The sequence below is a fragment of the Coptis chinensis genome, chromosome 3 (genome assembly GCF_015680905.1).
Source record: "Coptis chinensis isolate HL-2020 chromosome 3, ASM1568090v1, whole genome shotgun sequence".
In the NCBI taxonomy this organism is placed as follows: Eukaryota; Viridiplantae; Streptophyta; class Magnoliopsida; order Ranunculales; family Ranunculaceae; genus Coptis; species Coptis chinensis.
Window position 1 is genome coordinate 87228786 of NC_141458.1, and position 27459 is coordinate 87256244.

Consider the following 27459-nt stretch of genomic DNA (forward strand, 5'->3'; position numbering starts at 1 on the left):
AGTCTACACCGCAAAAGCGCGAAGGTGAGGAAATTGGATATGAACGGTCTCACACAATTGTAGAGATTGCGTGAGTTGTTAGCAAAAGAACATTATTTTGAAGAGTTGAGACAGGATGAGAATACCGAGGAGATAACGGGGTTGTTATGGGCCCATCCAGAAGGTGTTAAGTTGGCTCGGACTTTTCTAACAGTTTTCATGTTAGACGCTACCTACAAAACTAATAGGTATCGGTGGCCTTTCGTACAGTTTGTTGGGGTGAGTTCAACGTGGAAGTCTTTCACCGTGTGTCAGGTGTTACTTTAGTCTGAAATAACAGTCGACTATGAGTGGGCCCTGCATCATTTTAGTGGCTTGCTTGGTGACATAAGCCCATCCGTGATCGTGTCTGACAGGGACTTGGCCCTGATGAGTGCCGGTGACAAAGTTTTCCCTAATGCACACAATCATCTATGTAGATGGCATATCGCCTACGTCACGTCCCTTTCAAAATGTTACGATATTTTTCCAACTATAGAACTTGTAGAAGGCCCGGTTCGTGGAACACCATGAGTCAAATCGAAGACGAGAGGTTATTTTCCAAATTAGATGGGATGCTTTGGAAAAATTATTACGGGTTAAGTACTCCAATTTTGTTAGTTATTTGCGAGACTTGGTTTTCTCGGAGGATCGATTCGTATGTTGTTGGGTGACCAACACATTCACTTTAAGTACAACGACCAATTGAGTTGAAGGGTCTCATGCTTTCGAAGAAGCGTGTACTAGGAAACAAACCGGCTGTCATGATTTTTTGAGTATGTTTAGCTTAATACACCCGATTCTAGAGATCCGGTTGTCCGAGATTAGAGCTACCTTCGAGAAAGTATGATTGTAACTTCAAAGACCACCACCGATTCCATTGTTTTAGCGAACTTCGAGACCTTGTCTCACACAAGTGTTTGGACTTGCTATTTGAAGAAATAGATACCCGCGAAAAGCATGTTAAAGATGGAGATAAGGTGTTTGTATTATTTGCACCACGAGTCATGGATCAGCTATGTGCTCATGAATTAATGAGTTTGAAGAGCAAGAGCGGTCCATCCCTTTTGATCGTTATCGACCACTTTTTGGAAAACATTATGCATTTCTCCTAATGTGTCAATGGGTGTTGGTGCCGATGTTACACCTTCATGGACTTGTTCATGAATAGGTTTGCAATGGTTTTAGAAGAAGAGCAAAGGGTTATGATTAGGAAGCTTATGGAGATTGGCCGTACCAAGTAAGTACATGGCTAAATACCGTGATAAGCACCCCAAAAGTGTATTATGAAACCCGTTGAGACATATAAATTTGGTTAACTATGTGTTTAATAATCATGAAATAAATTTGTTTTCATACTTTTGCGTATTCGATAAACATGGAAATATGGTTTAAACCCCGCAATAAAAGCGAGGAACGCACATGTATATGAATTCTTCCAAATCCGCATGAAGCATCAAACTTCCGAAGCTCCTACCTCTTGAACCGTGGGACTCGAATCACGACAAGTGAAATTTCCGGACAATCGTATGGCGATGAATTCTACACATAGGCGGAAGTTGTAAAATTGCCCAAAGACCGGACCGCCATCGATTGGGTATTACCACGTGACCCACTATCTGCCTGCAAGATTGGATGAGTCATTAATCATGGAGCATGTCAAGACAAAAATGACAAATTATTGGTGCAAAGTTGACACCTTGAATGTAATTAATTAGATTAGGTGTTAATAGTGAAAAAAAGGCAAGGTGTCACTTTGTTTTAATGTGGTGGATAAAAATGAAGTAAATGTGGTTTGATGTTTCACATGGGAGGAAATAAGATGTCTCTCAAATGAAGAAGAAAACAAAACAAGGGGGGACACTCCATTTACTCCCTTGACTTCTTTTTCTTACCTTGTATTATTTTAGTTCCTTAGTCATTCTTATTATTTAGTTTTTAGTTTTGTAAGAAAAAGCTTGTAAGTGTTTTAATGGAGAAAACCTTGGTTAGTTTTCTTCTAGAAAATAAATAAAAAGCAAGTGAGTTTAGTTAGTTTTTTCTTCTTCCTTTTTGTTCTTCTAGTTTGTAATCCTTTATCCCAAGGATCATGAGCTAACTTTCTTTTTTGGGGAGTTAATCCAACTCATGTGAGGGAAAATAATTGTTGTTGGTTTGGTAGGTTGTTAGGAAGAACAACTAGACCTACATCCTATCCCAAAATGATAGTTGGTGTAGTGTCTAGTTAGGAATCAAGGAATGAGCTTAGAGATAAGTCATTGCTTGATTCCAATCTTAACATGTATGAGTTTAGAAATGAGCCATACATGTTAGGGATCAAGTTTTCTTCCATTAGGGCTTGTCTATGAGTCTAGGAAGAATCAAATGAACATTTTCAAATCAACAACTAAATGTTATTTTCACATGAGGAGGATTAGCTAGCTCTCCACCTTTTCTTTAGTAAATTGTATTTTGTCTTAGTTGCATATTTCGAATCTTAATATTTTTCTTTAATGTTTGTGTAGGAAAGAAACCTAGTATTACTATAAACTTGCTCACTAGTTCCCTAAGAGTAACAACCAAGTTGTAGTTGTCCTAACCTTTAGGTTGGTTCGATCCTTACTTCAACTTTACGAACGCGAAGATCGTGAGTAAGGAACTTTGAGTTCGCTTTTGCATCAAATTAGAGAGTCAAATCTCTAACGTAGTAAAAAAAAGCTAATATCATACCGCCTCATGAGAAAGCAAAAACCAAAGGTCGGCCGAAAAGTAGGCTGCGTGAGAAAAGCCAAATCAAGATGAGAACTCTTCAAAGTGAGATACATCTCATTTTGAACATTCTCAACGAGATCATAAGGAGTGGGTCTCACACAACCAAATACTACGTCCCACCCACACAACACTAAGAAAGAAGCTTTCTCCAAAATACCAACCCAAAACACCCACACCACACTAACAAATAAGCGCTTCTCCAAAAACACCAAAACAACCATACCAAGAAATAAGTCTTCTCCAAAACACCAAAACAACCACACCACGAAATAAGCATTCTCCAAAACAGCCACACCACCGAAATGTGAGAGATGGGTTAGACTTTGGAAAGACGAGGGTCCTAAGGATTACGGGTTGGATATTTACGAGAAAATGCATAAATATATTGTTAGAGTCCATGACCACGGGCGGCGGCAAGAATCTAGCGGTTATAGAGCTTCTGCATTGCATTAGGAAGAAGTTAAAAAGATTGGCAGATGAGAAAGGACTTGTACCAAGAGCTTATTGACAACCTCCCCTTTGTTGTACTTTATGCGATCAAAGTGAGGTTGTTTATCGCGATGAAAGAAATCTACATGAAGAAGGTTACACACCCTTAAATAAGTGGATGAGTTTGCCCTTTGCTGGATACCTATTTGCTTCAAGATTTAATGTTGTCCTCCTGCATTTAGGAGCTCGTCAGTGCTTCCTTATCATGCCGCTGAGAACCCAAGCAAATCCTGAAAGAGTGACCCAAGTGTTGGGTAGTGCACATGTTGGTGAAAATCATTTTGTCAATGTTGAACTTGTTGAAGATTGTCCGGTTCCTCCAGTAATGCGCCAATGGCTTAGAGCTTGATATGATATTGCTGAAAGTTGGAATTTGGCTTTGATAGCAAGGCAATTGCAATTTATAGCATTGAACATTCCCAATTTAATATGGGAAAACGAGCCCGTTGAAGACCCAACAATATATGTTATCGACTAAGTTGTTTGTATGTTGTCGATATGATATTTTGATGTAATTTGGAACAAGTGTAATTTGATTTGATTTTTATGTTATTTGTTATGTTAGGGCTTTTATTTGATTTGATTTGGAAATTGAGTAATCGACTAAGTTGATTTGGACGACAATCGAGTGATTTGGAAATCGAGCGATCGACTAAATAATATTTTGATGTAATTTGGAACAAGTGTAACTTGATTTTATTTTTATGTTATTTGTTATGTTAGGGCTTTTATTTGATTTGATTTGAAAATCGAGTGATCGACTAAGTTGATTCGGACGGCAATCGAGTGATTTGGAAATCGCTCGATTGATTAAGTTGATTCAGACGGCAATCGAGTGATTTGGAAATCGAGTAATCGACTAAGTTGATTCGGATGGCAATCGAGTGATCGACTAGTTAATTCGGACGGCAATCGAGTGATTTGAAATAATGTTCGTATGTTGTCAATAATGACCGAAACTACATGGTCAAGTCGTTTGGCTTTTATACCAAACGACCCAGCCACATCATTTGGGCTTAAAGGCAAACAACATGGTCAATTTATTTGGCCTTTATACCAAACGATGTGGCTGGGTCGTTTGGGCTTAAAAGCAAACGATCTGCCGAAGTTGTTTGGCCTTTATACCGAACGACATGGATGGGTCGTTTGGGCTTAAAGGAAAATGATCTGCCGAAGTTGTTTGGTATAAGGGAAAACAATCTGACGAGGTCGTTTGACCTTTATACCAAACGATGTGGGCTGGATCGTTTGGACAAAAAATTTTGAAAGTTCATTTCGTTTTTACAACACTTTCATATTCATCAAATTCCACTTAATTCCATTCAAACATCAAACATCCATTCATCAAATTCATCCATTCATATTCATCAAATTCCATTCAAATATCAAACATCCATTCAAACATCATTCATCCATTTAAACATCAAACATTCATTCAAACATCATATCTATCAATTCGAAGTTAACAAAGTTACAAACCCTAAACTGAAACAAATTACATCCATCAAACTAAAACTGAAACAAAGTTAACAAAGTTTCAAATAATCCATCCATCAAACAAATTACAAAGTTACAAATCCTAAACTGAAACAAATCATAAACTATAACGCCCACCAATGTACTTGCACCTAGTCAAGTTATACGCCCGTTCGAAGGAGGACCTTGCTTCCTCTGGCATATCATTCCCAGCCAATTGCAGATCTCTTTCTAGCAAACGACTGGTTTCATCGATGACATCGTTCTGTCGAAAAAAGGAAAATCAAGATAAGTTACCAAACGAATGCAAAAAATCACAGTTATAGAAACTCAATTAAAAATCATAATACTTACAATCAGTGAACAGTTAGGCAGTGTCTCCAGAGAGAGATGAATAGGAAGACACTCAGGGTTCACCAAAACTACATGAGAATTCCTCACATACCAAGTCATGTAGTTTTGATGACACTCCCATGGATAAGACGAGATAAGTCCTCGATTGCAGGGTTGGATCACGTGATTCTGCCATGACTCCCAGTAAAGTGGCCCAATATTGGTCCAGTTCACCTCATACCCGCGTCCTGCCACAGTTCTTGTTCTCCAATTTGGTATTAGAAGATCTACAGGTACATGCTGCACGTGACCCAACTGACGCAGCACCCTTGCAACAGCGTAAAGCTCGACAATGTTGAAAAAACATAGCAATCCTTCAAAAAATGCAATGTCATCGATCGGGTTTGTATCTCTAACATTTTTGTAGGGATGCCAATCAACCTGAAACAAAATCAAATGTGTCATTAATAACTCCAATGATCAATTACTAAAAAAAAATATAAACAAACTTAAATACTTACATTGAAATAATTCAAATCATCAATTATCGCTCGATAATCTTGCAATGCATCGCGTTGTATCGTAATAGTGTGGAAGCGGGGGGTGTGTCTATGAGCACGTGGGAGGAGACGAGGTATAGTTGAAGTTTGGGACTTTGCTTTCGATAACGGAAAATACTCATAGATCCACGCCTAGATATACACAAATAGTTAACATATTATTGATAGAGTAATAAAATTAACATTAAAAAAAACTCTAAAATACTTAAGTTTTACTTGTAGAAGAGTCATATAGCCAGCAGAATCCCTTTCACCTTCGCATACATGTGGTAGCCCCAAGACCTCTATACAAAAGCGCCAAAATTGTTGCATCCCATGCATACTCTTCTATCTCACTGAATTTCAACAACGGCCTCAGATAACATATAGGCACTCCAGTCCCAGACTTGTCAGTAAAAATGGCACATCCAAAGAAAAACAGGAGAAAAGCTTTAATAGCCCGTTGGACTTCCTGGAAACTCGAGGCCTTCTCCACCACCTTCCCAGCAGCGTCACATATAGGGCTATCATGAACCTTGTTCGTAAAATGCTCCCGGATGAATTCTAGCCTTACTTTTGAAGTGAACCAGCTAGATTCCATCTCCACCCTAATCAAATCAATAGGGAGCCCCAGAGCAATATGTAAGAGATTTACCGATTGTTGTCAGTTCAGCTCACTGTCCCTTTGCACCGCTCTTCCTCTAACTGTGACTCCACAAATTTGGACAACATCATCCAAAATCACAGTCATCTCCCCAACTAGAATATGGAAGGTGTTGGTCTCCGGATGCCATCTCTCCACAAATGCAGAGATCAATGGTGGATCCATATGCTCGTGATAACCTTCCACGAGATCAAACAACCCAGTCTTTCTCAACTGTTGGGCAAATCTCAAAGACCTTTCACATTCATTCTTGAAATCCCATTGGGATAACTTCGCTAAGTGCAAAACACACTTCAACGCTCCGCGATCCTCCTAAAACAACCGAGCACGCATTAGATATATATGAACAGAAACAAAAGATTTTGTAAAAGAAAATCAAAATACCCAAGAAAAACAAAATATTACCCTTCTCTCCCAAACATCGCGAGCGACATTCACTGCATAGTCATACAACAACTCTGACTCATACGGGCCTCCCCCATATATACCTCTTTGAAACACCAAATCATCATTGGATTTTCTTACGAAATCCAATACCGGAGGTGCTTCTTCCACTGGTGGTACGTCTTCTACCACATATTCTTCCACATCATCATCCTGCTCATCATCCTCCTCACCCTCCTCATCACCCTCCTCATCCTCCTCCTCACTCTCCTCTTCTACTATACTCTTCCCTTTGTCCATATTTACATCTAAATCTACATTGTTATCACTATCTACACTATCTTCACTCGATGAATCAACCTCAGGAATCTCAAGGACCTCTTTTTTTCCAAATGGTCCCTCTACGCTACCGATGATGGCGTTAAACCCTCGCCCTTTGTCTCTTTCTTCCAACTGCGTCACCACTAGAGGAACCGCCACTAAACAATTTCTTTACACCCTTGAATGTCATTTTTGCTACATTCTTCACATTCTTTGATCGAGGACCCATCGTTACAAAGAAAAATAAAACAAATATTAGCAAACCATATTTAAAGAAACAATGTACAAAGAAAAACACTAGAAAAGGGAGATTATAACACCCTGTGTTTTTATTCTTTTATTTTCCTAATAATAATAATAATGAATAATAGATACACTAATATAGGATAACTATCAGCTTAGGGATAAAAGTCCCATAAGTAATAGATAAGTGTTGTCCTTGTTTTTCGGTGAGTTTTCTCACATAGAGTTTTTGAGGGAAAAACACAGCGAGAGTTTTAGGAAAAAAAAAAAAAAAAGTTTTACTGAAAAGGTTTTGAACGAGGAAGATCGTCTTTTTGTGCGACAGTCGACGTCGGTCTTTCGGGGTATCGCTTTCGGGAAGCTGTTCGATTTTAAAAACTGTGAGTAGTTTAGTCTCTTCTTTTTCTCGTCTATAGTCTATAGTGTCTATATAGAGATAACAGTTTTACTAGAGTACAATGTTCTGCTAAATTTTTCCTGCTCGTCATCGTCTGTAATCATTCTGCTTGTTATGGTTAAAACCGGTTAGATTATTGGGCTGTTGAAGCCCTTCATTAAAACTGTTGGAACCGTTCAAGCTTTGGAGCTTTGTTAATGGGGTCGCGAGCCTGTTCCAGCAAGTTGCGTGAACTATTAGTGTTGTGGTTTTTGGTTGATTTCTAAAGGAAGATTGATGTCGGGGGGAGTAAGGGTGTTATGTTTGGCTGTTGAAAGCTTTGAATTACTGTAGTGGCGTCGCAAGAAAATTGTTTGAATTATTGATTTAACTCGTTTTGTTGTGGTATAGTTGGTGGTAGCGAGTGATTGAGTGCTGTCGAGTGAGGGGGGGCAGCTGTTAAAGCTTGAAGCTTTGAACAAGCTTTAATGGAGGGCGAATCCAGATCTAGTTTGGCTGAGGATAATTGATCTAATGATTTGAAGATTTTGCTTTCATTAAATGTTGTTGGTTTTTGATGGGGAGTATTTTTGGTTAGGTTTGGAGGATGGTGGTGGTCGGAAACCGAACTGGTGTGGTGGAGGGGATGACTGTGATTTGGATCTAGTGCTCCCCATCTCACCAGTGCAATTCTATTTCGGTTGGGCCTTGGGCGAAATCATTTTGGTTTGGGCGGTTTGATTTTGGCTTTAGGCCAAGTTTTAGTTTTGAGTTAATGGGTTTTAAGTTATTTTTTTGGGGTTGGTTTTATAAATCCAAGTGGGTCGTTATAATTTATGAACAGTAAGTTTAGATTGGGCTTGGGCCGAATCAGGCAAGTGGGCTTGAGTGTTTTTTTGGATATTTTCATTTTTGGCCTTAAGTTTAAACTTTGGGCCTTAGGCTTTGGGCTTTTGGGTTAGAGGAGTTTAGGTCTGGTTGTCTGCTGTTGACCTGGCTGGTTGACTGTTGTTGACTTTTGGCAGGTTGACTTTGACTATTGACTAGGGTTGACTTTGACCAGTTGACCCAATTTGACATTTTAACTCGGATTTTGATTCGGTCTATTAGGATAGGTCTAGGGCTATTAACATGCTTGGCTTTAGGCTAAGACCTTTCTATAAACGTGTGTATGTGTATTAATTGCTATGTGATACTTCAGTTTTTATGATATGCAACGCTATGACACTTATACATCTATGAAATTAATAGCGCGTAAACCAAAAATACATGAATCAAGATATTCTTTCATTCTCTGAAATAATATATGCAATAAAGTTCAATAATGCGTAAACAAATTTACCACATCTTTTAGAACTCTCCACGCCTCAAGTTTTGGAATTAAGTTTTATGACTGTTGATGTCATATGTTAGGTGGGCATTTATTGAATGTGCCATAAATGGCCCGTTAGCGTTATCTATGGGTATTCATTGAATGTGCCATGAATGACCAGATTGTTTGGACTGCCCTAGAGAGGAACTAAGGTATTCGCCTTGCGGGTTAGTTGTATTGATTTGATTATGCGAGTGTGTTTAGGCTTACTTTTGAATACCTATAGGATATCTACATATGTTATATAGAAGTTCTAACTTTCTTTTGCAGGAGGGTATGACTTAATAATATTTTGTGCAGGAACGCGGTCCTACCCTTATACATCAGTGGATATCGGTAAGTTTTAATTCAATGATTTAGATATTAAAACGAGTTATTAGAATGAGTTAATATAATGGAAGTCTTGCTTGGGAAGAAACTATGCCGGTTGAAATGACGAAACTACTTATCTTCTAAGCTGAGAATGATTAAGTTATGATATATTTAAAGTGATAGTTTGATAAGTAAAGACTGAAAATGTTTATATGTGGTTAGTCTACTCACACCAGCAAATTCTATTTTGCTGACCCATGTTTGCTTTGTTTTGGCAACGTGGGTGTGTTCTTGGGAACATAGGTGGAAGGCAGTAGAACCACGGCGTTTGATTTGGATTTGTTCTGGAGCAGTACGGGAGTTTATTTTATTAGGTCTGATCTTTTGGAAGTATGTAATAGCGTAGTTTCATATTCATATGACATGAAAATACGATGTGGAGGACCTATTATTCTTAGAATGTTATATTGATGATTTTTGGATGGAAGATAGACTTTCATAAAGTAATAAAGAGAATTTTGGAGATTATTTTTGTTGTTAAGATTCTTTATGATGTGGGTTTTAGGTTTTGACATGTGTTGTATCCTCCCCGTCATAGCCTAGGTTTTTAGACAATTGAACATAGTGATGTTTGAGATATTTATATTTCAAATATTCATTTTTTTTAATTGTTTAGAAATTCGGGCTGTGACAGAGATCATCCCAGTCGTAAAACTAATATACTTATAAGCTTGCTATGATAACTCCAAGTATATATGAAGAAATAAAATGAGGCGTTATGCTATCCAAATTCTATCGAATTTTTGGGCGAGTTTCCTTTGTTTGGTCAACGTTTAGTTTATACTTAAACTGTCATAACACGGAAATCAATAATGACATCCTTCCAACAACCATATGTACATATAACCTAACTTTTACACAACAAGAAAATATATATATATATACAAGATGTTTTACGTATGAACCGCCATTTATATACATCAAGTATTACAACAAAATAACTGAACTCTCTCTACAACAAAATGAACTGGATCGTCCCTTGTCAAACATAGGAAACCACCCCAAAACCACCTTGATAGCATACATTTAGTAAGTTTGATAACCAAAGAAAGAGCTTCTCACCTATAATGCTTTACCACTTCAGGTTTGTTCCCCTCAGATCCGGACCTTTAAGCAAGTACTTGTAAAAGCTGCATGTGATCAAGATCATTACTCATTAGTCAATACTCAAGAACATAAGCAGTATGAAAGGTGAGTAACAGAATGTACAAAAACACTAATCATAAAATGGTAAAAGTATCTTCACTTATAACATCAGGCCCTAAAGGAAAATACTAGGTATGAAAGATGAGCACTATGAAAGTTTAGCAACAAGATGTAAAGCAACTCATTTTTTAATTTTCAAATGGGGCCCTAAAGATGTAGACTATATTTTGTTGGCTCTACATGGCAACAAAATATATCTTACAAGTATATATGAAGAAAAACACAAGTATATCTTACAAGTATATATCTTACAAGTAAATATTTTGTTGGCTCTACAAAGAAAAACACTAGAAAAGGGAGATCATCCCAGTTGTAAAACTAATCTACTTATAAGCTTACAATGATAACTCCAAGTATATATGAAGAAATAGAATGAGGCGTTACGCTATCCAAATTCTATCAAATTTTGGGCGGAGTTTCCTTTGTTTGGTCAACGTTTCGTATACTTAAACCTGTTATAACCTGGAAATCAATAATGACATCCTTCCAACAACCATATGTACATATAACCTTTTAAACTCACACTGTTGAAAATGCGAGGGAGACACTCAAACCAATTGATAATTAAACAAGTTGATATACCTCCTAATCCTTATTTACTCTATAGTCATCCTTATCATAATCGCCTCATACATTATACCAAATCCCAAATACACGAAATTCTTTAAATTGGTAAAAAAAATGATTTTCGATTAAATGCAACTAAAGGAAAATTAATGATACAATTTATCATCATAACAGTGAATGGTGCTAAACTAAAGAAAAACTCTACCATAAGGAATCATCCACAAGATATATTTATAAGGCCTTAGGGGATAATAGAAATAAACATAACAGATTGGCAATATTGACATGTCATTTGGCATTGTTGTGCATACCTTTACGTGTGTTTTTTCCTTTGATTGGTAGCTCACTCTCTGATCATTGTGTTGTTTAAACTAAACTCAGTGTTATGGTGCTAAAAAAAAGTTTAGGAATCAAGTTTTCGCATTTTTGGATTGTAATTTATATGTTTGTAATACTGCAAGTTATGGAGATCGAACAACTAGAGTAAAGCTATCATAATTCCTCACTCAAGTAACCAATCAAAACTAAATGGAGATCTAACAACAGCAGTGGATTCGTTTCTTTCAAACTATGTCTATCATGTTAATTTTTCCCGATTGTCATTTTAAAGGACAGAAGTGTTCGAATTGTTTACATTCTATTTCCTAACAAGCTTTTTTCCTAAAAATCAGTTCTAGACAGAGCGCAACCTTCAATGGAAATGACATATTAATCACATTTCATGACCATACAATAATGAGGGCCAAAGCTCAGAAATAGCAAATAAAACAATAAACTCAGCAGTAAGCAAAGCACAAGCCCCTAATCTAGGTAATTAACTCAAAAGTAAAAACAATATCCAGACCAAGAGGTATAGAATTTAATTCTTAGGGTTAGTCTATGGCTTCCTTTCTTTACTGTTCTTTGAGTGTAATAAGGCCTCCTAGGTTCTTGAAGGTTCTAAGAGAGAAGCAAATATTTGAATATATAGTAGTGCCTGTGTTCCCTTTGGAAATTGCCTAAGGTCAGTACAATTAAATGCTTAATCCTCGTACCACTAGTTCATAATAGGAACTCAAAGATCAATCAATCAACTCCAAACCTTCTAGCATATGGTCCGTAGACCATGGAGAGAAGTGAGAACTCACCCCTTCTTATAGTAAGATATTCACTATAAACTAAAAGGAATATTGCATATTTTTCTCCAGAGACTAAGTATAGATAGTAGTCGTGGTATCGAAAAGCACATAATCGATATCTAAAAGTACCTTTGTGAAAGTCTTTGAGAAAGTCCAACACACTCAATTGAGCTGGTGTGTGCCGCCAGAGAATTTACAACCTGCAAAGGGTAATAATAATAAAACAATAGTTTCAATAACAATATCGAATAAAAGTTAGAGTGCAGGACAACAGAAAAGTATCGGAGTAAAAGACTAACAACTCAAGTTAATCAAGATTTTTCTACTCTAAATGCATCAACAAAAGTACTATATGTTACAACATTGGGTTTCAACCCATTTTCCTTCATTTCACGGAGATAAAAGAAGGCCCGCGGCATCTGTTCGTATTTACAGAAACAATTAATAAGAGCATTATATGCGTTATGACATCTGGTTTGCAGCTTGCCACCTTCATTTCGTCAAATACGCATATGGCATCCTCTAACTGTCCAACCTTCCCAAAACCATCAATAAGAGTGTTATAATGTTACAATGTCGGGCATAATACCTATCTCTTTCATTTGTTTAAACATCCCTCCCGCTGTTCTCAAATCCTTCCTTCCTTGCACATAACATCAATCATAATATTATAATAAACACTGATGGCGTTATTTTGGCGTTAAGCATGCTCTCGAAAAACTTCCTAGACAAATCCGTCTTCCCCGACTTTGAAAGTCTATGAAGAAGAACATTACAAGAACGTTGTTTAACAAAAACCTTAAACTTCCTCATTCTCAAAAAGCACTCATTAGCCTCTTCAAGAAATCCAAGTTCAATCAAAACACCAAACAACGCATCGAAAACACAATACTCCGAATGACAAAAATCCTTAGTCAACCACAAAACATCAAAAACATTTAATCCATTGGACAAAACCTGCCTAGAACTAATCATTTTTTTCAAAACTTCTTGAGCATCAAAGTACATTCTAGCTCTAAACAAAATATGAACAAGAATACAATAACACTCAATAGTATAACAAAACCCCTTTTCCTTCCCAACCCACCTAAAAAAACTACGAGCTAATACCGCCTCGTCTTTCAACTCAACAAGTAGTATAGAAACTCTAATTGGAGCTAAAACAGAATCAAACAAACCCTGATAGCTAAAACAGAATCTAATTGGAGCTAAATCACGCACTGATAGCTTTGTTTTGGTGTCTTTGTAATTGGAGTTTGTAACTATTATCGAATTACTGATGTAACTATTATTGAATTCACAACCATCCGTCAGAAATGGAGATGAAACACAAAACAATTTCCTACTTATCACCAAACCTAACACAATGCAGATCGAAGACAGAGAAGTTGAAGCTGATTGATCACACAAAACAATTTTCTACATTTGATCATAAATTAACTTACTTGAAGCTGATTGAAGACAGAGAAGTTGAAGAACTTGAGAACCAACAGGCCCAGCAACTAACAATGCTTTGTTGGATTGAAGGATCGCGAGAGGGATTTTGTCAAGGGTTTTGGGTGAGAAATCGCAAGAGAAATGACCAGTTACAACAAGTTTTCCCGGTTTCACGATTAGGTGGGGGGTGTACATGGGATTTTTGTTGGGCTTTGCGATTTGGGCTTGGGCTGGAGGCTGCCCAATCCAATTCTGGTGGCGCCCAATACACCCTTTAATTTCTTGAGCATCTTGTATATGGTTTAGTGTAGCACTTGTACCTTACATGTGTTACAATCTCTGATGCTTAGACAAAGCAACAATCATAGATGATATTGATTAGTTGAGTGCAACTAAAAACAAGTGGAGACTTTGTACAGTGACTCAAGTGGAAGAAGCGAAGCTGCTTCTTCGTTTAGTACCAATCTGGTTAAGTTGTTTGACGTACACAATGGTTTATGTGCAAGGAAGCACATTCTTCACTAAACAAGGAAGCACAATGGAAACTTCAATAGGAAACAACTTTCATATAGCACCAACATCGCTTCAAGTCTTTACAGGCTTGACTGTTCTACTATTTATACCCATTTACGACAAAAGTTATCATTCCAACTGTAAGAACTTTCACAGGATACCAATCTGGGATAACAATGCTTCAAAGAGTTGGATTAAGGTAATCGTTTGCTATTATTATGTTTTAAAATGTTTTAACAAGTCTCTATTTGTACCTTAGCACAGAATTCATCCATATCAAGAGATATCAACCTCACATTCGATCCACGGTAAGCACACTTACCATTTACAATTTTAACAAGACCACCATTGTGTGGAATCATCAAGTTTCAAGCTCACTGCCCGAGCTCTAATTACATCCTTCCTCTCAAGCATCTCTATTTCTGCAAGATACATGTCTATCACATTAACAACCATCCCTCTCTGCTTATAATAATAGCCCTTATTATCCAAACCCTTCCTCATAACCTTCACTACAATCCCTTCACACAACCAATAATCCTTCCGATTAATTTGTTCCTTTACCTTCTCATCCTCTTTCATCACCTCATCAATTGCACACCTAACCACCTTCCCACCTTCACTCGAGTTAACATCACACTTCTTTTTCTTCTCCCTTTCATCTTCAAATAACACATTAGACAACGACGAACACTCATCAATATCTTTCCTAACAGGCTTACAAGTTTTCTTCTTGACTGTATGCACTTTTCTCTTCATTTAAAATAAAAAGTACTATTTCGTACGCAGTTGTCACGACATCACAAATTCCATCGACTCGTAAAATAACTTAGAATTGAATGAACTGAGGATAAAGGACTCAAGGGCAAATTCAAAATATTGGTATGTTTACAGAATACATAAAAAGTCCATGAACAAGAGTTTCTGAGAAGATAAGAGTAATATTTACTATTGATATAGCAAAGCATGAAATTGTGGTATAACATTCTGATTAAAAATCATGGAATAAATTGGAAATTTGATTTCAAGCACTTACTTCTTCAAATTGTCCACTCACCCTTAGTAGATCGTCTTGTAGGGCCACTAGTCCTCCTATAAAACAAACACCAGAAATGCCATATAAGAGTCCATCCTTGGCAATACAAGCATTATCTCAATAGAAACTAACCATTAGTAAAACAATGTAAAGATGGGAAGTGGGATGATTACAAAAAGAAAATAACTTCAGATATACTGAATGCAATGTATCTAATAAATCTTTCAAACATGTATTATCGCCTAATGCCCAATCAATTCAATCAATAAACAGAAAACAACTATCTGAGATAATGGAAATACAAGAAAACAACTTTTTGATAGTTAAGGATTTATTATCGTCGGTTGAAAAGAACTCAAAGAATTCAAGAAAACAAGTTCATAAATCCAACAAACATCGTTATTTGATTAACAACTCTAGGCCTCTATAAATCCAAAGACAACAAGTTCATAAAATGAATGATAACAACAAACATGAATGACAATGTTGCACTAGTTCCATTCAAAATTCAGGAATCTAACATAAGGTTACACCTCAAACAAATCCAATCTTCATACATTAGAGGAGGAATGAACAACCGTATTCCCATTACAAATGTAAACACGATTCTACCAACAACCGTATTCCCATTACAAATTCCAAACCATCAAATATTAGCCATTTCCTAAAACAAGTAGTTAAACCAAGCCAACAAGAAATATAACCAAGCCAATATGATTCTTACCTTCAAATTGGATATGAAACTTGATTCAGGAAAGAAAAACTCGATGGCTCAATTTGATTGTGCGATTCTCAATTACAATTGTACCGATTCTAATTGGATTGGGTGAGAATTGGAATGGTTTTTGGATTGGGTGATTCTAATTCGTTTTTGGTTAGGGTTCCAAGGGTTTTTTGGCCGAGTGCGCGAGAGAGATGACCGATTAGAGAAGGTTTTTCTGGTTTCGCGATGGAAGTGGGGGTGTACTGGGCTTTTTGTTGGGCTTCACGATTTGGGCTTGGGCTGGAGGCTGCCCAATCCAATTTTGGTGGCGCCCAATACAAGACCTTTTTATATTAGCATTCCATTGATTTAGTAGGTCTAAATTCGGTATCAGTCTTGGTATCTTATATCTATAATTCTATATAAACACCATCATATTTGAATTTATACTCCTTCTATCTCTCTTTTATTATGTGTTCTTCTTCAAGGTTCTTATCATAGATGCACTTACTACTAAGTATTTGGATGCAACTGGTCAATTTTCATATCACACGAGGGTCTCCTCGCCCAAACATAAATTGATAAAACGAATGAAATTAGAATTAATTCTAAAAAATAAAATAAAAACAACTCACGTCTTTGTCCTCTATAATATTAAGTTATTATTATTATTATTATTATTATTAGAAGTGTACGTGCGCTACGCACGTTCTTAAAGTTGCACGTGATTTATTATATCTACGTACTTAAATCAAAGTATCAACGGACTGTTTATCAGGAAAAAAAAAAACTAAGATATGAGCTAAAAAGATTTGTTGTGCCGCATATATCATCTGTATGGTATTTTCTTACAATGGAAAAAAAGAAAGAAAGAAGAAATATTAATGTGCAATGTTAGATAAATGGTCAAAGTATAGTGTCTTGTATATGACTTAACTGTAAGCAATACGTTAGTGCATGTTCTTTTCTACATCATTATTCGTACAAAATTAGATATCATATTTAGCATGGAAAACTCGTAAAAGTCGAGCACTAAACATAAAAAAGAACTCAAGATGCACATTAATGTCTGACGGTGCAAACATTGGAAAATATTTTTTTGATATTGCCCATCATAGACACAATGTCATAGATTGTCATAAAGATACATACAAAGATGCATTATAATACATGAACATTCAAAATTTGTACATATGATGAGTTGTTTATCGATACATACATGTTTAATACTTGGTTCTTGCAGTGAAGACTATCAAGTATTGTTATGCGTTTTAGTAAATAAAATATAAGAAAGTGAAAAAGAATGTAGTTGTGCATCATAGATTGAGTTCAAAAGTTCCAAAATGTAATACAATTCCTTCTTGTTTAAATAAGAAAAATCAAGTAATTATTTCGTCCATATACAAGTGAAGGAAAATATAACTAAAAGTTTCTACAATGTCGGCTGCCAAGCTATAAGAACTGGACTATTCACTGCATCGAATTACCTGCAACACATACAAAAGTTTGATTAGAAAGCAAACATTTTTGTGGGAGTTGTTAAACTTAACCAAAATGAGACATACACCAATCTGAGTCTAGTTCGGAGCTAGGATGGCCTTCGTAGTTCAATTTTGAGTAATTGGATAAAGAAAACAAAATTAAAACATAATGAGCTACAACCTGTAATAAATATGGTACCTAATAAAACCAACCAACAGTTTATAGTTCCGTAATTAACACACCAAGTCAACTACACGGTGAGCTTGCAAGACAAACTTAACATAATAAGCATATCATTTGAAAGCTACATACCAATCTAAATGGTCTTAGTTCACAGGCAAGTTAATTTCAAATTGTAAAATACTTCATAGAAGCCAGAACCAATGCTAAATAGAAACTAAGTTTTGCCCTAACACACACCAAATTATACCATAAGTGTTGTCAAGTATTGCTTGGTTTGCTACTATAAAATTAAAACAGAAGCTAGATTAATTAATTTTACAGCCATTCAGAAAGCCGTAAAGACAGAGTATCATTGTTGTGATACAGAAGGACATTAATCAAAGGCTCATGGGCGTAGGATACCAAATGGATTTCACCTCTTAAGTTTTACAATCATATATGTCTTAGGGAGCTTCTCCTGTAATCGATATACAACTTTCTAATACAACAAATTGATCATCTTATAATTTACTTACATCTCAAAAATAGGTCTCACTAATCAACTAACTATTAAAGGCCCTCTATCCAAGTGCTTTCAACATTGTGATTGATACTATCCGTAGATAAATAGTGATTTTTATTGAGACATTAAAGTGTTATATATTTCGAGCAAGACTGGAAAAGAATAAATAATTATAGATAGAATCTTCTAACCCTTGTACCATATCTTGATGGGCATTTCGGTTTTCAAGCCTCTGCTCTTGTTAAGTGATTCTTGTCACTGGAACTAAAAAGGAATAGAAGCAATTAATATATTTACTTTACCCCATTTATTACTAATATATAAGGTTCATATAATCTAAACATACATTTAAGAATATAGAAAAAGTTAAAGAACTTCTACTTTGATAAGTCAGATATGAATGACGCCATTTTTTTGTCAAGTAAAACACTAATACCAATAAAAATAAGAGGGGAACTCACTAAAAGAGTAAGGTCAGCAAACTCGGGCAAATCAATTACAGAGTAAGAGGAGATTCTGAGGTAGCATAGTGCGAGCTCGATATTAAACCAGATATTAAACCAGTAAATTCTTCAAAAAAAATGTAGTTAGAGAATTTGACATAAAAGACCAAGAAGAAGAAAACAAATCTATGTACAAAAGATAAGGACTTCATACCATAACCGAACAAAATAATTGCAACCTCCAAAGAAGATTGTCTAAACACGTATGCAAACCAACACTTGTAGCAAACAACACCTTGTTGCACAACAATTTGTATGTTATCCACCTTATTGAGAGAAATTTCCCTCCAAATAACATTGAAGGAAAATAGGGTTCATATCACGCCCTAATTTTTCAGACAATTGAATATTCAGATAAAAGAGCTCGATCTGAATATTCAACAATCTAATAAGCCAAGACATAAGCGGGTTTGACTCACATGAGTCCAAACTAGAACTAAAATATAAAACAACCTTTGAACATCGCATTCTAAAAAAAATTCGGCAAAATTTCCTCTATATTTCCAACATTTCATAAATTTAAATCATGTCATAACCTGAAAATCAAATAATATACTTCTATTTAATAAATTAAAACCTCATCCGTAAACCCAACTACTAAAAGATATACTGATTCGTGGAACCGGTTATTTAACCATCTTGACAAATGCCAGTTAAATCAAATAGCCAATCCTTGAATCGAAAGAAACGATTTATATACGAACAACATCCCATATACCCTAATACACAGGTCTTATACAATACAAATATAATCATAAACAATAAACCATTATTCAAACATAACATAACTTTCTCCAATTTCATTCTCCATGTCCACTTTGGCAACCCATAGTTTCTCTAGGTATCACCACCACTAGCAATATATAAACATTCAGTACCATTTCAACATAAATAACACGTCATGGTCCCAGTTTAATTTCAACTAAAGAAGTCATTAATGCTATTGAACCACTAACGTGCATCAAGACGTGTAGTTCCTCTTACCTTTCGAGACTCACTAAATAGTTTCTTGCTTAAGTAGAGGCATGTAGTTTCTTGCCACATAAGCAGAACACTTGACATCATATTTGTAAATGTCTAACTATCATAAACATTAGTTACACCAGTAAATACACTAATTACATAATATCTAATACAAAGGCTGCACTTTACTACAAAACTGCCTACGTATTCAAATCCTTTAAGGTTTGGAATCAAACTTTACGTAACTCTTAAATTAGCCTAGATCAAAAGTCTTCCCGTCCAATATTTCTTATTTCACTCCAAAGAGCTACGCTTTTCACAAACTAACTCAATTGTCATGCCAACATACCAATATTATCAAAATCACACTTGAGATACATACATAACAAATTCCAAGTTGTATAAAATCATGCACAATAACTGAAAACAAAAATAAACTCATAAAATAAACCATTTTCCATTTACTACTTAACCCATACAAATATGCTCGTCTTTCCATGCCTCGACTGACATCCCATCGTCGGATAGGCCCGAAATCGTACTGGGTATGACTACTATGTGTGATGAATATACAGATCAAATTTGAAGAAAATCCATGACTGGGTCATCCTTCATGTACGCCTAAGCTTATGACTGCGCAGTGCTGTTTTCTGACCTAGTTTATACTTCGACCAGTCACGCTTATACATGCCTCAATAGAAATCCAACCGTTGGATATGTCTATAATTCGAATATGTCAAACTACATAGTCTTATAAAACTTTCGATTAAATTTTAGATCCATCCAATAATGGATCAGCTTCCATCTAATACGAAACTTTTGACTGTGCAGTGCAGTTTTCTATTTACCCTTTTACTATTTACCTTCTTCTTTAATGATTCTACATAACTAATAATAGCTTTCTAGTCTTAGATTTTCATATCAAAATAGTTACACATGATATAAAACACCTACCTTCACCAAATCATAAAAAAAAAGCATGTTAACTTAATATAATAACTTAGTACATAAACATACCCATGAATCGTCGTAATTCAAATCTCTTTAACATCTAATCTCTACTTACCATCTTATGAACATCACAAAAGAGCAACATATCATGTTTCTATTGAAAACATAAATTCTAACTCACCTTGTTGAAGAAATACGGAACAAAGATAATAAAAATAATATTTTATCTTCCTTCTTCCTTTTGGCTTCTTCCTCTTCTTCCTCTCTTTTTGTGTTTCTTGGAGGCTAGGGTTTTCAAAAAAAAAAAAATCTATTTTCGAATTTTTAATTAAAACCAAAATATTAAAACATTTTTTCTTGTCATTATAAACCTCCAAATGGTCCAAAAAGGGCCCAAAGTCCATATACCAACATTGTTTGGGTTTTCTCACTAATGTGGGCTAAAAATATTGGTTTTTAAACCTATTACAACGATATATACTATATTTAAACAATTATATCAATATGAAAAATGCAGGTGTTACAGTCCACATGCCAGTTCCTAGCTCTGTGATTAATGAACCTCTGAGCAGATTCTACAACCGGGTACCACCGATATGCCCTCTGAAAAGGAGGCACATAAGTTTTTGTTGCACCTGGCTTTCACATGGCACATGTGGGACTGGAATGGGCACACTCAAGGCATTTTTTACACACCTTGCATCTGGCAGGTTCGACCACCTGGTTTCTGTCCTTATTTCTTGAGTGATTCCTAATTAGCAGTTTCTTCTTGAATTGGAATATTTGAAGGGTTTTCTGCAAATAATTTGCAGAAGTTATCAAGGCAGTTTGAGTGTTATGTCACACATGAATGGACTGTAGTGCGCCTTTCCCTTGGGAGGAACATAAAATGAAACCAAGTTATGCAGATGCTTTATGCACACAGAGTAAAATGAATACATGAAAAACCAAATACATGAGAATCTTTAGTGATTCAACTACACAAAAAATGCATGTAAAATAAGGAAAACATTACAGCAGAAAACCCACCCAATTGTTTCACTGTATTGACTTGATAGAGATGATTCATTGAGTTGAATTTAATCCAATTGGATCATTTGAGCACAACAAATTCTAGTGCAATTTCTTAATCATCTAATTCAGAGTCAGATTTAGCATGTCAAGCTTGGAGTGAGGCTAATGTACTCTAAAATAAAAACTAAAACATACCCATTAACCGACCATGAAGTAAAGAAACACCCATAGAGTTGCCAACACTTGAATTGAATAAACCTACCCATCTAGAACTGAAAATATTCAGTGTTTAACTTTAAAATCCATAACAAAGCCAATTGAAAAAAATTTAGTCCCGCCTTTTGACACACACATACTTGAATTGTCTGCAAGAATTCGGAAAATTTTATTTTACTATCTTCAGTTTTATGACCATTACTTGACTGAAGGTCAACAAAATCTTTTCTACTCTAGCCTTATTTCATTAGAGAAATAATAGTGAAAGGACGACTCGATCATATGGAATTCAAGCTAGAAGTTGTATTAGAGCATCTTGACATACCCACATAACAATTTGCACAAAATCTAAAAATCTAAACAAAGTAAACAGACCCCAAATCTTAAAACCATCTACATAAACGTTCCACACCCATTTCATCACATATCTTGATAGCAAATTAAATAAAACACCCAAGTTGTGACGTGTAACCTTGTTTCTTCTTCTTCTTCAAAGAAAGCCAAGAAAGAGTCAAACAACAACAAAAAAACTCCACTTATCTATAGTCCAGCTAGATGTAGAGCTAAAAATAAAATAAAATAAAACAATTGTCAATGGGCAATGGAGAGATTACAGAGTCAGAAGACTGGGGGAGATTTTGGGTTTAGCGAGAAGAGAAGAATAGTTGGATTTTTTAGGTTTAGTGAGAAGAGATCGAGGTTTCCTTCCTAGCTAACGATGAAAAGCAGAAAATAAGAATGGCTTCTAGGCTTCAACATCATAAGAAAAAACGTGTTGCAATCTAGTAGGATAAGAAGCCTGGATGCACAGACGAGAGGCTTAGAGGACTAAAAAGCACGGATGTTAAAACTTGGTAAGAGAGTGGATAGGTTGAAGGCTAGCTCAACCATGCCTTATGTTATAGCCGCTAAAGCGTGGCTCAACAACTCGAGCACGCCTCTTTAAAGGTGTTTAGATTAATACCAATTACATTATACTAGCATCATGCACGTGCTCGCGCACGTTGTATTAGACAGACAGATTCTAACATTCGTTACCAAAACTTAACCTGTACATGTTTTGAATATTGTATTTCGAATGGAAAGGTTTTAGACCTGAGAACCGCATGGTTTGGGGAGAATGCAGAGATGAACCTGGGAAGCTTCTTGTGGTACTGCAATAGAGTAAAAGTACCGATTGAGAACAATCACACAGCTGATCATGCACCATGCACTGATTGACTAAATAGCCCGTCATTCCATTTAAACAATGTTTTAGCATAAAGCTGCACATTTATTGCAGAAAAGAAGGGGAAGAAAAATAATTCTCACACAGTTCAATTAGTAGCACTTATTGTATTCACTGAGATAGGGGGCAGCAAATTAAAATATGCATACTTCACGGACAAAGGTTCGATCAGAGCATGCACTGCTTATCGAAGCAGTTGGCAAGAAGCTGTGATTTCAAATGAATACCGCGCTCAAAGTATTGCTTCAATAGCACTTAGATGCACTTAGATTTTGCATGACTTACAAAGGCACCAAAGAGTGCCAAAAAAACCAGAGCAACAGATCAGTAGTGATTCCAATAGCATCAAGAGTATCAGTTCTCTCTCGGATTAGGTGGCTCTTGCCAACCACATCAGCAATGGCGAAAATCTAAATAATGATAGATTTGTATCCCACTACAAGGCCTAAAATAACGTTAGTAGCAGCTCCAGTTCTGCAGGAATCAGCAACATCTAGCACGGGGCTGCAACAGAACAACGGAAAATAAGAGTTGATATAGGACGGATCAAGAAATAATAAAGAATATAGAAAAGTTTATTAGAATAGAAAACCTATATGCATTGCTAGTAGAGTATTCAATCACAAAGCCAATGACCGAGGTTACCCATAGACCAATGGCATCAACAATAGAATTATAAGTAACAACATTGGACGATTTTCCTTCCCTTGTCATTTCATCGATCTAACAATGACACAGCGGACTCTACCAATCCATTCTTACATAAGGTGTCAATCAAGGCACTATGTAAGACAACGTCAGCCTCCAATCCTGCTTATTTTCACTCTCTAAATATCTCCATTGCATCTTGGTAGATACCCCCTTTCGAGTACACATCAATCAAAGTTGAGTAAGTAAATAGATTAGGACTCAAGTTTTCTTATTTCATCTCTCTGAACAGCTTTTTAACCTCATCATAAATACCCTACTTTCCATAATTTCTCAAAAGCGCATTATAAATAGGGAAAATTTAACTGGAAAATTGGGGTAATCAAAGGCCTTGGCACAAAGCAATTGCTAATTGAAAAATGAGAAATAGGTGGTGAAGTAAAAACGACTTGGTGAATTTGTTGTACTTTTTTGTTGTTTGAACTTTCTCCATTATCTCATCATCACTTCCAAATTCCAACAACATCCAGGATTGGATACTCTTTCTCACATGCAGTAGGATCAAATATGCGAACATGGAACTTCAAACCATCTTCAAGTTTGAAAACTAAAAAATCCCCAATACATAGATCATGCGCTCTTGCAAAATCTTCCCAACCTTCTCGAAACCAAAACCCTATTCATGCTAATGCCAACACTTGCTACTTCTATCGGTCCTCAATGTGACATTTCCTTCATGCACTTCTCTTCTAAGTGTTGGTTCTTGAAAGCAGGGAGAATTGACTACAATAAATAAAAGAAAAACAATCCAGCTAAATAGAGATCAAAGCACTTTCGAGCTACATATAAGGAAATAGTAGAAAATAAGAGGTGCTCACAATTTCTTTAAGTGAACCAGGAACGATGACCTTGAAGAAACGGGGTTTACTTGGTCAGATTGTGGTCTTCGCCATTTTACAGTAATGAACTATTGTGTTAGCACCACTCAGGACTGACAGGAACACACAACCCTTTAGTATCCCCAGGATAGGGCGTTGGGCTCAAGCCTCAAGCTTCCTCTAATTTTCCAGCTTTGGCACAACCATCAATCATGGTGCTATAAGTTACAACATTAGGCAATACATTCTTCACCATCATCTCAGACATTATCACAAAAGCCAAATCCATTTGTCCACCTTTACATACTGCATCTAATAACGTATTGTAACCATCTCACCAAACAAATTCTTCGCTTGCTCCCACAACCCACCACGACTACAAACAGCAAGAAGTCGTGAACAGTAGAGATTGATCTAAAATCTAAATGCATATGCTGCTGACATAGAAAATTAAGATGAATAAGGTAGAGACTAACACATATACTCTAATACTCTATTAACATGAACAAACAATCGATATTTTTCTTTTACATTCTTTTTTAGGTCAAGATTGAAAAGAGAACGAAAGGGGCCTGGAGATGAAGAAGGAGAGCTTATTATAATTTATAAACATGGATATACAAAGTTTATTTCAGACATTTAAGTAAAAACAGATTGATTTTTATGTACAAAATTACAATTGGTGAAATTCAATCTGTAGAGTGAGAAAGCTAGAACATACCTTTTTTTAACTACCAAATTCAATCTATTGGAGAGTTTCTTTCTAAGTTGGAGAGTTTCTTTCTGAAATTAAATTCATTTAATTTATTTGTAGAGGAGAGTCGAGCAGAGAGAGAAAGAGTGGAGACGAAGAGAGGAAAAACAGAGAAGCGGATAGAAATTTCTATTAGGTGCAAAATGACGAAACTGCCCCTGTTGTTTTAGATGCGAAAAGACGAAAATTCCCCTGTGACGTACGTGAAAATTACTGTTCATCGACCCCCATATTTTTCTAATATATTAAGATTTCTGATTTTTCTAACCCTTAGTATCAATACATGTTCAAATCTAATTAGCTTAACCCCTGCTCGCATGGCTTAAGCTAAGCATTCACGACTTTTTACACTCTTTCAAATGCCTCAGTCCACATTTTCCAGACAAAATTTTACTATTATGCTACATGTTTTTATCTCATTGTACAACTAACTTTAGTCTGAGCAAATTGCAAATGTTAATTAAATACAATTCTTTGTTTAACATTAAACAAACAAAGGGTTTCTATAATGCAAGCCCGGCAAAAGAACAACTAAGATTAATTATATTTTTTTGAAAGAGAACGACATATATGACATATATTGATAGTCTTAGTGTGCATTAATCCAAATCAATGGTGATTCACAAAGCTTTATTTTTGGTTCACTAACATTACTAATTGCCTAATTTTACTTCGAAATAACTTCGATAATAAAACAATAATACTAAAGGAATTCGACAGTAATTAAAAAAACTCTAAAAGAGCAACCCTATAATGGCTTCTTATATCTAATTTAATGAAGCTGATATTATCTCTCTCAATACCCACTTTCACAATTAAGAAATGCACTATTCAACTAAATTGAAATATAAATCAAATAAGAAAAGAATTGGTCTCACCTCTACACTAATTAGACGAAAAGTCTAATTTTGCTTTGAGGCAAGAAAATAGTTGAAGAGCCACCCTAAAGAACCAATTGTAAAGAAAAAAAAAATCAAAAGATCAAAGGGCAGAGAAAGGGTCTTCTAAATCTAAACTTGAGTAAAAAAATATTAAATTGTAACATTCCAATTAAGAAACATCAAATAATGAATCAAATAAGAACCCCTGTTAGATGAAATGGGGGAGAATGAATCAAATATAAAAAAATAAAAAAAATAAAATAAAAATAAAAATAAATTAAAGAATGGGTATTCAAAGAAACAGTCTTCTTACCTCCTATTGCTTGTTTTTTTTTCATTAGTTTTCACTCAAGTCTTTTGGGCTCTCTAAAGATCAGATGAGGAAAAGTTTTGATTGAATCAATTTGATTGTTCTTTGTATACTGATACTGATAAAGGATGAATGTTCATTATACTTTGTTCCTTGAAATCATGGCTTTGTATGACTCCCTCAATTGCAAGGGAACTTCGAATAGAAAGCAAAAATGTATGAGTACTTAAAACAAAAAAAAAAAAAAAAATGGGTGAAGAAGAACACAGATAGAACAAAAAAAAGAAAAGGGAAATGAATTGAAGATGCTTGAATAACTTGGGTCAAGTTTGACAGTAAAGTTGTGACGGTAGAAAGTGCTTATTCTAATAAGTATCTCACTATCAGACATCTCCTCTAAGTCAACCAATTGGACACAATTATATCATGGAACTAAAACTTGAGATCACCAAAAAATCAAAAGGGGATAGAAGAACATACCTTTGAATTTTAAACGAACAGAACGAAAACAATCCTCGAAGCAATTGTTCCAACCATATCAAAGGCAAGAAGACATAACTGTTGGAAAATTGCAGACTTATATTACAGGATTAAAGAATATTAGAAAACGGAAATGAAAGAAAGTATTACCTTTGATTCTGAAAATGGAAAACAGGGTTTAAATTTATGTTCATTGGTTGCAAAGTGTTTGATTTGAACTTTCGAACTTAACGGCTTTTAATTGGGAATATCAGGAACGGAGAAGACGAACGAAAGGTTTATTTTTTTTTAATTGGGAAACCGCAAAACGGTGTCTCTGTTTTCTGAATACGTTGAGTTTTATAGTCCTAGAAATGCTTTAAATTACCGATTTATCCTTTCAATGAAGAGCAAAAAGAAAGTGGCTGTCTAACTTTCCGGTACCCTTTTGATTAAAAACTTTGGTCTAAAACCGGAAATACAGGAACTAATTGGAAAAGCAAGTATCCACATTATATATATATATATATATATATATATATATATATATATATATATATATAATTATT

At 35.5% G+C, this 27459-nt stretch overlaps 1 protein-coding gene and 1 pseudogene across 10 annotated transcripts in view; both read right to left on the bottom strand.

Moving 5' to 3' along the window:
- LOC147511381 (uncharacterized) overlaps nt 1-27459 on the bottom strand; it is a 123615-nt gene that overhangs the window by 51149 nt on the left and 45007 nt on the right. For 5 of the 10 annotated variants that reach the window (XR_015219357.1, XR_015219363.1, XR_015219359.1 and 2 more), the window contains 2 exons: nt 26912-26989; nt 22712-23464 (listed from right to left, as the gene is read on the bottom strand). Coding sequence is in view for 2 of the 10 variants with exons in the window: in XM_086603104.1 (XP_086459230.1) it covers nt 23371-23464; nt 26912-26989 (172 nt within the window). In the remaining 8 variants the exon portion in view is untranslated. Of the gene's footprint in view, nt 1-21012; nt 21298-22711; nt 23465-24486; nt 24863-25207; nt 25649-26911; nt 26990-27459 lie in introns of those variants that run through there. The other 5 variants (XR_015219361.1, XM_086603105.1, XR_015219360.1 and 2 more) reach the window with 4 other exon arrangements.
- On the bottom strand, nt 12541-13265 carry LOC147511386 (uncharacterized; annotated as a pseudogene).